Source organism: Littorina saxatilis, linkage group LG3, assembly GCF_037325665.1.
Source record: "Littorina saxatilis isolate snail1 linkage group LG3, US_GU_Lsax_2.0, whole genome shotgun sequence".
Classification (NCBI taxonomy): domain Eukaryota; kingdom Metazoa; phylum Mollusca; class Gastropoda; order Littorinimorpha; family Littorinidae; genus Littorina; species Littorina saxatilis.
In genome coordinates, this window is record NC_090247.1 from 55,908,385 (window position 1) to 55,920,444 (window position 12,060).

Sequence of the window (12,060 nt, forward strand, 5' to 3'; positions counted from 1 at the left end):
GACTGTGAACCATAGTCACATGACTGACGTAGAACGCGAAGCAGACGCTCAAACAGACCGAACTCGTCCAAGTATTAAACCCAGTCGAACACTACAACTAAGCCTTGCAAGATGATGTGTGGAGGAACTACAGACGCCAAGGATGCCACAGCAGAGATTCAGGCCATCTGCGAACAGGTGAGAACGATGGTTATAGCTTTAATACGCCGCGAAGAACCTCGTCAAGTCTGTTTCGTGTTTGGGTTTTTCCTCGTCTGTCTTTGTTGTTATACATGGTTTCTTCCCGTATTGTCCTAGGCCCATTGTCTTACGCTTCGTTCTGTAAATGTTCTTGTAATTTTGTTTTCCATGGCATACACTTCAAACCTCTTGACTCCACGAAACTCAAGCGTTGAGCGACGAGTTTACATCGAATACGTTGCATGCGAAATGCGTAGTAAAGTAGCCGCATACGGCCCAGCAAGTGGGAGTGACCTGCCCTACAACTTGTACAAGCTTAGAAATTGAGAAATATAATAGAAGTACTGAAACGGAACGGATTTTTACACGCCAGTGTAGTAGAAGCAACAAGCCGTAATGTTGAACTTTAGCATTGTGAATTCTTAGCTCACAATTAATCCATTGTAATATATAAGATTCGAATTTTGTAGAACCTAGCTGCTCTAAGCATAATAATTAAAATTAATAAAAAGTCATTTTAAATACCTTTGAAGCTTCTGAATGAACTGTACAGTTGGCAGGGACTTACATGGGTTTAAGAAGGAAAACATTGGCACAGCCATAGTTTTCGAAGGAAGACAGGTGCCTCGATCTGTCGATACAGCGTACACATGCAGTCATTTTCTTGTCATTTTGGTACATCGAATACTTAAATACTTGTATCAAAATTAAGTCAATAATGCAACTGGATTGTGAGCTATGAATTTACAATGCTAAAGTTCAACATTACCGCAACATGCTAGGATTACCTGCACCATGCAGTTGATTTGTCTTTGATAGTTGTCTGTGTTGAAATGATGTCATGTAATTCCATTGGTGTCGGCCGGCTGCAAATTAATTATGTCTCTGTGAATGTAACGTTTGTTCTTAGACGGAAAGCAAATGTTAGTCTTCATTTTCAAACAAAATTGTATGCATACATGAATGCTGTAATCACTTTTACAGATTGTGTTAGTATCATGACGGCATGAGACTGGTTTGAATGCAGTTTAGTATAATTATAAGAGAAAAAGAAGTTGTTTCTTGATCTTATATATCCTTGTCAGTGAATTATTTCCTCCTTGAATTTCCTCAGTATCCAGGTTTCCCAATTGCTTCGTTTCCGGCCGATTTATGTGGAGCACGTGATGCGCACACAAAATATTAGCGGTCTAGAAGTGTCGTCTGCGCAATGATCGCGGCGGCGCCCACGGCTTTCTTGACCGCCAAGGACGACCGCGCACGTTGTGATACGTCATTCGTTAGACCTCAATAATGAGTACAGTTAAGAGCTTGCTGTCAATAAAACGAGAAACAAGAAGTCATGAATATGTGAACATGAATGATAGTAATGAACAGCTTTTCTGGAGTGCATGCATGTCCCAAGCATATAGCTCCAAGTTCTCTACATCACCACGATGACTCAGTAGCGATTCCAACCCGAATAAAGTTGGAGAAAAGTTGGTTGAAAGTCTGCCATGTGATGGCACTTTTGCTTTAGGCCAAAAAAAAAAATTGTCTGTTTCTGGTAACATGGCTAAAAAAAATAGGGTCGGTAGGTCGGGATTTTTATTTTTTTTTAATTTTTTTTTTACCCCAAATGTAGACCAATAAAACTAACTTTAAAAATCGCGCAAAGAGACTGGATTCACTATACATAGAGACAAGACACTCAACACATTTACAAATCGTCAGCGGACTTTCGTTTTCACACGTTTTTGTTGTTCATTTTCTCACCCTGTCCTTTACCACAAAACAAAAAAAACAAAAATTTTGAGTTTGGAAAAAAAAAGTTTAGGGTCGGCGCCGAAATTTAGGGTAGGTCGGGTGACCAGAAACAGACAAATTTTTTTTTTTGGCCTTAGATGGCACAGATGTACACCATAATAGAATAAACAGAATGTACTTATGGCCTATGGTGTGACACCAGGTTTACACTCATTGTTTTTCAAATATTGAAAAAGCTCACGTTCAGCGTACATGTTGAGGTATTACATATGACGGAAGGGGCCATATTCCACTCAGGGCTCCCCACGAACGCCCGTCATAGAGGGTCCCGGAACCCCCACTTTTAATGTTTAGAGGGTCCATGGACCCCCTTAGCAGAGTTTTAGAGTCCCAAGAGTCCCGGGTCAAAATAAAAAACTACATTTACATATAACGCATTGTGATTGTGAATAATGTGATATGAACTGGGGGGGTTTTATTACCAGAATATTCGAGGACACTTCCAACTAAACCAAGTCAAATGCAACACACACAAACACTTTTGTTTTCGTTTGCGCGCGCTTTGACTTGGCCGACGACTAAAGTCTGAAAAGAGTATACGGACGCACGACAGAGGAAATTTGAGTGCGTCCAGGGACCCGCTCTTTGTAGGTTTAGTGCGTCCCGGGACCCTCTCTTTGTAGGTTTAGTGCGTCCCGGGACCCGCTCTTTGTAGGTTAAGTGCGTCCCGGGACCCTCTCTTTGTAGGTTTAGTGCGTCCCGGGACCCGCTCTTTGTAGGTTAAGTGCGTCCCGGGACCCTCTCTTTGTAGGTTTAGTGCGTCCCGGGACCCTCTCTTTGTAGGTTAAGTGCGTCCCGGGACCCTCTCTTTGTAGGTTTAGTGCGTCCCGGGACCCTCTCTTTGTAGGTTAAGTGCGTCCAGGGACCCGCTCTTTGTAGGTTTAGTGCGTCCCGGGACCCTCTCTTTGTAGGTTTAGTGCGTCCCGGGACCCGCTCTTTGTAGGTTAAGTGCGTCCCGGGACCCTCTCTTTGTAGGTTTAGTGCGTCCCGGGACCCGCTCTTTGTAGGTTAAGTGCGTCCCGGGACCCGCTCTTTGTAGGTTAAGTGCGTCCCGGGACCCTCTCTTTGTAGGTTTAGTGCGTCCCGGGACCCGCTCTTTGTAGGTTAAGTGCGTCCCGGGACCCTCTCTTTGTAGGTTTAGTGCGTCCCGGGACCCTCTCTTTGTAGGTTAAGTGCGTCCAGGGACCCGCTCTTTGTAGGTTTAGTGCGTTCCTGGGCCCGCTCTTTGTAGGGTTAGTGTGTCCCTGGACCCTCTCTTTGTAGGTTAAGTGCGTCCCGGGACCCCCTCTTTGTAGGTTAAGTGCGTCCCGGGACCCTCTCTTTGTAGGTTAAGTGCGTCCCGGGACCCCCTCCATGAATTTCTAGTACGTGATTTCGGCTTCTAGTGCGTATAGGACGCAGGGACACGCTCTATGGGAAGTCCTGCCACTGTATTGATTAATTAGTACTCATAGTTGTTTTTATTTTTGTGTCTACTTGCAGATCCGTGAAGACTTGGAAGGCAAGGCTGGAAAGAAGTTCAGCAGCTACAAGGCTAAACAGTACAAGTCGCAGGTAGTTGCTGGGACCAACTTCTTTGTCAAGGTAAGCATTGCTGCAGCCTCCTTTTCACTGGAACCCTCCTTTTAAAACCTCAAAAAAATCAGAGAAAATCAGGTCTTAAAAAGGATAGAACAAAGGAAAATTAACAATTGCAGAGATAATGAACAGAAATTCTGACAAATCAAGATCTTAAAAGGGGGAAGTCTTAAATTGGAGAATCTTACATTTTCAGACTATGGCAGAGGAAATAAAGCCAGTTAATAACTGGAGAAAAAAAGACGTGGAAACAGCACCAACTCAGATCAGGCAGTGTTAGGAAAAGATTGTTTGTGTCGTATGCTAAGCTTAGGATCATGAACATTTTTATCAAATTACATTTTTTGTTAATTATTTTGTGACATGTTAAAATTGAGCACAATATTGGGTGTTTTAGTAAAGAAAAACGAAGTTGAAAATCTGAAGGTCCAAGATCTTGATTTTTTCGGTTCATTAACCTTCAGGAGATACAAACCGAAACAAGGGAGGAAACTCAGTCACAGTTCGCCTGCATTTGACAGGATAACACATACTGTAGTTGTCTACCCTGTGTCCCCAAAAGTAACAGCTAGCAAGTAGAAGGGAGACTAATTTTGTTCAACTTGTGTGGGGTTGATGGAAAAGGTATTAATATGCTCTGTTTGGACTTTATGGGAGGAAATGTGTCCACAACAGAAAAAAACATTTAAGTAATATATTCTTGAATTTGTCAGTGTTCTTCTCACATGTAGGATATGCGCCGAAATGGCTGCGATCTGCTGGCCGATGTGAATGCGTGATGTATTGTGTAAAAAAAAAAAAATTCAATCTCACACGGCATAAATAAATCCCTGCGCCTTGAATATGTGCGCGATATAAATTGCATAAACAAATTTTAAAATCCCTGCGCTTAGAACTGTACCCACGGAATACGCGCGATATAAGCCTCATATTGATTGATTGATTGATGATGAAAGTTTTGCTTCTGTGACTTTTCAGATCGAGGTGGACCCTGACGAGCACATTCATGCAAGGATATTCCGCCCTCTGCCAGGAGGTGGCGATGTCCAGTTACACAGTTTTCAAGCTGGAAAGAAAGCGGACGAAGAAATTGCTTATTTCTGAGATTTTAAAAGATTCCAGTTGTAACAAAATGTCACTATTTTTCTGCTTGTGTGGGATTTTGTGGGAGAGGCTGTCTTGCTTTATTTGTTGATGGTGTGAATGAGATTGTTGGCTTGGTGCTGATCTTCTGTGTTTGCTTCAAACATTGCATTTATCTTTCACCTGTTTCTTTCACACATTTGTCAGTAATTATAAATAGGAGCCCGCAAGTCCCCCCCCGCGGGTTAGGGGGAAGAATTTACCCGATGCTCCCCAGCATGTCGTAAGAGGCGACTAACGGATTCTGTTTCTCCTTTTACCCTTGTTAAGTGTTACTTGTATAGAATATAGTCAATGTTTGTAAAGATTTTAGTCAAGCAGTATGTAAGAAATGTTAAGTCCTTTGTACTGGAAACTTGCATTCTCCCAGTAAGGTCATATATTGTACTACGTTGCAAGCCCCTGGAGCAATTTTTTGATTAGTGCTTTTGTGAACAAGAAACAATTGACAAGTGGCTCTATCCCATCTTCCCCCTTTCCCCGTCGGGATATAATCTTGAACGGTTGAAAACGACGTTAAACACCAAATAAAGAAAGAAAGCCCGTAAGTCCAGGGTTATGTTAAATCTTCAACATGGTAAAAGCGAATACTTTTATGGTTATATTTATGGAATGTTTAATTATTGAAACCACAAATCATTAATTAGTTTGTGGACTTATTGGTCCACAAAGTGGATGCATGACTCGTGGTTGAGACAAGTAATAATGAACAATAAAGACTTATTGTTTGGATTCATGCAGTGTACCACAGATGACACTTTTAGGCATGGTTATAGATGCAATGAAGATATGATTCAGTATATTTATTTTTTCATGTACACTTACCTGTTGAAAATGCTGTGAAAAAATGTTCTTGTGTTATTGTCAGCTATTGTTCTGCATGTCCAAAAGTAAATGTCAAAATTGTTTTGAGAATGGCAAAGATAAATAATATACAAGACCAGATATTGATAGTTGTAATTATGCATTCTTAAATTTGGTTCCCTTTGTTTTCTCTTCTTTTTTTTTTCTTTTTTTTTGAGAGTGAGTGAACATTTCAGTAATCGTGCACTATATGGCAGATGTGGTGAAGATTAAGAATGATTTGTCCTTTTACCATTTTTGTTGAGGTCAACTTAATTAGCTTGTATCATTTCCAACACAAATTGTGTGACAATGATGGAGAATCTCAACTTCAAATCTACAAATATCTGGAGTTATTGCCTTTCAATTAAAAAAATATGATTACATATGCTTAGTCATGTGTGTGTGCACGAATGCATGCGTGGGTGGCTGTGTGTACGTCCAAAGGTTTACACACATGCTTTAGAACACTCTTTTACCCTTTCACAAAATCTTTTATTGATTTTGTTGAGTTATCCCACATATGCTAAAAACGTTAGCACATAAAAATAAGTCAACTACTATGTATTCTTCCATATTTTATAAAATCATGCCAAACCCAGCAAAGATCATTGCAGTTTCAGTACTCCAACTGTATTATTATAGTTTACAAAAAAATCATTTTTGAGAGTAACAAAAACTCTGTTAAATGCTTGAACAGTCTAAAAATCAGGAAAAGAATTGGAGAGTGACAGATTAAAAAAGGCGGAAAAGCCACATATTCTTCAGGCCTAAAGGGTGTATACTATCGGTCTCATAAAATTAAGAAATACTACAGATTTCAGGGGTATTGCAATGTATTATGCATGATATTCAACAGCAGTAACTTCTTCTTCTGCGTTCGTGGGCTGAAACTCCCTCGTACACGTGTTTTCGCACGTGTTGATTTTTACGTGTATGACCGTTTTTAACCCCGCCATTTAAGCAGCCGTACGCCGCATTCGGTGGAAGCGTACTGGGTATTTTCGTGTTCCTATAATTAACCCACTGAACTCTGACATGGATTACAGGATCTTTTCCGTGCGCACTTGATCTCTTGCTTGCGTGTACACACGAAGGGAGATAAGGCACTAGCAGGTCTGCACATAAGTTGACCTGGGAGATCGAAAACATCTCCACCTCAACACACCAGGCGTGGTTGGGATTCGAACCAACAGCAGCAACAAAAATACAACCTTCCTGCACACTCATTGGCCTGGCATTCACATGATTATAATATATATGGAGCACATTGTTCATTTGGTGCACAAGGTTTCCACTGCGATGTTTGACTGATTGTTGGATTATTACTGAAATGGAATCAACAATCCTGTGCGTACACATTTCTGCATTGGGAGGTTTCGAGTTTACCTCGGAAAACTTGAGTCGGCTGCTCACTGGTATATGGTGTATCCTGAGTTATGGGCCTTTATCATAAAAACGCAGCAGAGAATAGAGATCATCATTTTACAGAGCAGAAAATAGTCATCCGTTTTACCCATGTACATAAACGTTAAACGCATTCACAGACGCGAACACATACACCCATGCACCAACATACACACACACAAACGCGCGCGTGCATGCACTCACACATTTTGTGAAATGTTTTATATAGCAATGACAAATTGTCAAGTCCTTTATGAGCCTGATAATGCCTTCTTGTAATTGGCCCATACACATTAGTATCGCTATTCACACAATGTAGTTACATGTCAACAAATTGTATCCATCTGATCTGCAATGTTAATAGGCCTATTCTTACAATTTGATCCACAAAACCGCTATCCACTGACGGTTTAAGGGTTGATATGTACTGCTCACAACAACACTAATGGTAATACCTGCTGCCAAGTTCTAAAAGTATTAAAACTCAATACATTTACAAAAAACAAACAAAACCCGAAAGCGCGACTGTGTGTTTATCACATTTATCACCTGACGAGTAACATTTACAGTCGAACCTGTCAAAAACAACCACCCAGTTAGGGACAGACTAAAAGTGTTCGTTATAGACATGTGGTCGCTCTGAAAAAGATTTTGTTGTGGTCGTTGTGGGCTGGTGGACTCCCCAAAACCATGAGCTCTGTACCCCTGCCTCAGTCTTGGTAGCCCCTCCCTCTCATACACTAAGTCCAGTCCTGTGTCTCACCAGAGACCATATACACACACACAAATCTGACTAAAACCATCTAGATCAGTCCTCAAGAGCAGCGCAGTTGAGCAGCGTTCTGCTTGAGTGCTGACACAGCGACAAAGCCTGCACCCAGCCCGCTGCCATCTTTCACCAGGATCAGTTTCACCTGTGTAACAATTAGTACACGAATTAATTAACATATTGAAAAAATAAAATGCACACATACTGTCATGTACATTGCATGCACACAGACACACACATGCTCGCGCATACACACACACACACACACACACAAGTCCTACCCCCTACCCATCACCTATTCCCCACCATCCCCCCCTCCATTACCCCCCCTACCTCCACCACCACTCCCCCCCTACCTCAACATGACACCTTCCAATGAACACAAAATAAATAAACACGTCAGAAATAGCAATGCAATAAAACAGAGAACAAATGATTTACCCTTGATTTAGGGCAGAAGGTGTTGAGAATGTCCATCATACATGAGTGGAACTTGGGGTGGTTTTCATACAGCGACCCATCTATGGCCACCGTCACGTCTGGCAGCTGTGTTCTGTTGACCAGGGCAGCGATAGCTGGACACAACAACGACTGACCAGTATAGGAAATGACATTGACAATTCTTCATTAAATTTAACGAGGTAACTAGCTAGAATAAGCAGTGGTGTGCTATTTTACATCTGGCCCTCACTCAAAAGAGGGACTGATCTACTCTGACTAAAGAATAAACAGACGAAAAAAACCAACTTGTAAGTGTTTACAGATAAACTGGAGTAAGAAACTATATATTATAAATGTACATAAAATAAATGCATTGCATAAGTGTTAAAGAGCAGATTACACGGACAAAACTGAGCTGAAAAAACACCATGAGGAAAGACGGATAGAGAAAGACAGAAATTGATTGATTGATCTTTAACATATAAGAATAGTGTTTTTTTGGACCAAGCCTAGTTTTGCAAACTGTCATTAATAAATCTTATATACAAAACGAGTCTCTCTCTCTCTCTCTCTCTCTCTCTCTTTCTCTCTCTTTCTCTCTCTCTCTCTCTCTCTCTCTCTCTCTCTCTCTCTCTCTCTCTCTCTCTCTCTCTCTCTCTCTCTGGACAATACGCTTCAATCCTACATACCTTTTTTAAGAAACTTCAACGTTTCTTTAGTACGAGTTCTTTACAACTCTCCACTATTTCAACATGTAGGCATGTGTGTGACCTATTAGGTCTGTATTACTGTTAGTGCATGTGCAGTGGCATGTATAGAATGAGAATCTCCTTCCTTTTGGAGAAAAAAAACTCCCTTTCAGACTCTGTGGGTGTTCGTATATATATAATATATTTTAAAAAAATGGACACATTGAATTGATTTGAAGCTGTAAGCAACACTCCTCGTGTGTAAATCAATTTCCCTTGATCTCTTACATCTAAAAACTAATAACATCTAGATTTTGGATCGAATTTCGGCCATTTGAGAAATGTGTCATTAAAAAAAAAATTACCTGCAGCAACGATGTAGGCCGCGCGTCTGCTAATCATGGCAGCCACCTCCCTGATAATGGCAACGTCATCTTCTGTGGCCTCCGATGACGTCATCTGCAGCTGTTTCAGCGCCTCCCGTGTGTGCATAGTACTCATTGACTCGTCCCTGAAACAGCCAGGGACGATTTGTATTTTGACAGTTTTGAGTGTCTGGTTCAAACTTTCATTGGGGGGGGGGGGGGGGGAGAGGGTGGCGTTGGGGGAGGGGTAGTGTTGAGTAGTGTTTGTCAGGGTAGGTAGTGGTGGTGGTGCTGAGAAAAAGAAAGAGAGAGAGAGAGAGCGTGCGTGCGTACGTGCGTGTGTGTGTGTGTGTGTGTGTGTGTGTGTGTGTGTGTGTGTGTGTGTGTGTGTGTGTGTGTGTACATTTTGAATTTGTCTGAATACTGATTACAACAAAGAGCTCAAACAACACAAGGGAACTGGTTGGTTGGTTGTTGGTTTTTCATGTCCAATTAACCTTTTTGGTCAATCGGGCCCGACTCAATTTTGTTGCCCTTCTAATTTAACATGGTGGTATCAGTGTTTCAAACCATTTTCACATAGGTTTATCACAGCAGTAAAGTGAAGAAGATTCTAAATTTAAAATAACTTACATAAAAAAGCTCATATTGTGTCACACTTTTAACTTCAAATCTTGTTTTTTAAAAATCTTGGTCTTTTTTTTAAGTTTACAGAAATCTTGTCCGGGGCCTCCCATCAACTCAAAAACTGACCGCTCCATTTCTGTGACGTGTGAGGTGGTCAGCGACCAAGTCTCGGACAGGGACTGGGGAAGGTTGCCATCGAACAGTGCCCCCTCCTGCGTCAGTCTGACCAGCACCAAGCGAACCAGTTCGCCCAGGTACAGACCGCTGAACGACTTCTCAAACCTGAAATGAATTGATCGAAAGAACATCAATTATCATTAAAAAAAAAAAAAAATTAAATACTGCAAGGGCGGGTCTGGTGGTTCAGTTGGTATAGCACTTGACTTGTGACCTGCGGGGTCACAGATTCAAATCCGGGCCGGGACGGACAAGGGTAAACTTTTTGTGCAGACAAAATCCATGTTCTGCCCCCGTGTAATTACTGTGTGAACTATATATGCAGACTCGGAAACAATATCCATGTCCCGACCTCGTGTCAGCTCTATGGCGCATAAAAGACCTAGGGTCAGTGCAGGTGACTGATTACACATAAACATGCACACAGCTATAGGTAGCACGACTCTTGTTGCTGCTAGCTTTCCACTTGGAGGAAGCCGAACCCGAATTTACCAGCGATAAGACAATAAAGAGTAGTTTCATTTTAGTCATTAGTTCCTTAGTTCCTTTTGGTCAGTTGATTTTTACGACAGTATATCGTCTGTTCGAAATTCTTTTTCTTTACCTCTATATTATAACATTTGCTAAAGGAATACCTTCAGGTCAAGACGTCCACTTTGCATTTGTTTATGTCAAGCCAACTGTAAAAGGTGAGTCCATATTTCGTTGTTTTTGTTTTGTGTTTTAATCAAAGTCAAGAAAACGTTTATTCCAAAGTAAAACACACCGCTGCATACGATATTAAAATGTTCAGTCAATTTGTCGGCCTCAAACTAAAAGACCGAAACTGAGAGTACTGTTTGATTGGTTTGATGGTTGTTTGGTTGGCTGGTTGCTTCCTAATCCTTGTTTAGTTTTTGCTAGGGAGACCCAAATCCGCACATTTTAAGACAGCTTTTAGTATGGCAGAATGGTATTTACCATCACATCATTGTATGGCATTTACCTTTAAATAAAAGTCGCTCCCTTTCAATGACTGTCAACTTACGTGTAAGACCCCACATGATTGGAGCTGTTGTCCACTTCTTTTTCATACTGTGTCCGATAGAAGTCCAGGCATCCGTTATCCCCGGCACATCCCCACTCCACAACCACCACCACCTGTCAACATTAAATTTAAACAAAAAAATCAATGACCGTGACAACGCTTGTGAATTTTCTCAGGTGCTTATCGGGTGAGGGTGAGGGTGATCATTACTCTTACAATGATACTTGCGATAAAAGGACACCATATAAACTGAGAAAGGGGACAACATTAAAAAATAAAAAATAAATTCCTTTTTTTTTCTGGCTCATCATCTTTTATTTTCTTCAAAGATGTTTTTATTCAGGCAATTGTTCAATTTTTCATGCAATGCATAGGAGCCAGATGGTACTAGAGTGCATATGACGGATAAAAACATATTCAATACAACATACAATCAATTATAATAAGTGCTGTTCTACAAGGATAAAATATGAAGCCCACTTCAGCCTAAATTTTCCATAATTCAATTCTGTACAGTGGATATGTTTATCGATCTTGTATGTGTAGGCCAGTTCCTTTAAAAAAAAAGTTCAATGTTGGCTTTACTTTATTTATTCTACATTTGTAAACAAAACATTTGCCGGCTTGCAATAAAATACAATCAAAACCTTCATCAGACAACATTAAATTGGTTCAGCGCAGCGTAATAGATTGAAGGCATGTCAAAATCCAACACCCAGTGAGGCTCACCATCTCTGACCAGGCTTTTGAATGGGATGAGACCATCCCGGCCTCCGCTTGGTCACATTCCAAAATCCAATAGCCTGAGCGGTCTCTGTGTACATTGGGAATTTATTGACGAATTCATTTCGTAAAGGTTTCAAGTGTCTTTTTCAGGAATTAATTCCTTTAAAACAAATTCCTACTCATTACAGCAAGCAGTCAGGGTGTTGTTTTTTTGCAGGTGGCTAAGTGGAATGAATGGTCTTGTTCCATTCAAAAGGCCGATTATATCCGAGATGGTGAGCC

At 41.0% G+C, this 12,060-nt stretch overlaps 3 protein-coding genes across 3 annotated transcripts in view; 1 reads left to right on the top strand and 2 right to left on the bottom strand.

The window, feature by feature from the left end:
• On the top strand, positions 1 to 5,936 carry LOC138962722 (cystatin-B-like). The gene is made up of 3 exons (XM_070334650.1): positions 1 to 177; positions 3,469 to 3,570; positions 4,543 to 5,936. Exons 1-3 carry the CDS (start codon positions 112 to 114, stop codon positions 4,666 to 4,668), a joined length of 294 nt encoding a protein of 97 aa, XP_070190751.1. The 5' UTR covers positions 1 to 111; the 3' UTR covers positions 4,669 to 5,936.
• Positions 1 to 12,060, bottom strand: part of LOC138962728 (ganglioside GM2 activator-like) — a 431,559-nt gene that overhangs the window by 258,385 nt on the left and 161,114 nt on the right. The window lies entirely within an intron of this gene.
• LOC138962721 (hexokinase type 2-like) overlaps positions 5,704 to 12,060 on the bottom strand; it is a 22,779-nt gene continuing 16,422 nt past the window's right edge. Inside the window, exons 9-13 of the mRNA XM_070334649.1 lie at positions 11,053 to 11,165; positions 9,975 to 10,130; positions 9,222 to 9,367; positions 8,168 to 8,301; positions 5,704 to 7,871 (exon numbers count right to left, since the gene is read on the bottom strand). Of these exons, the coding sequence (XP_070190750.1) occupies positions 7,773 to 7,871; positions 8,168 to 8,301; positions 9,222 to 9,367; positions 9,975 to 10,130; positions 11,053 to 11,165 (648 nt within the window). The 3' untranslated portion in view covers positions 5,704 to 7,772. The remainder of the gene's footprint in view (positions 7,872 to 8,167; positions 8,302 to 9,221; positions 9,368 to 9,974; positions 10,131 to 11,052; positions 11,166 to 12,060) is intronic.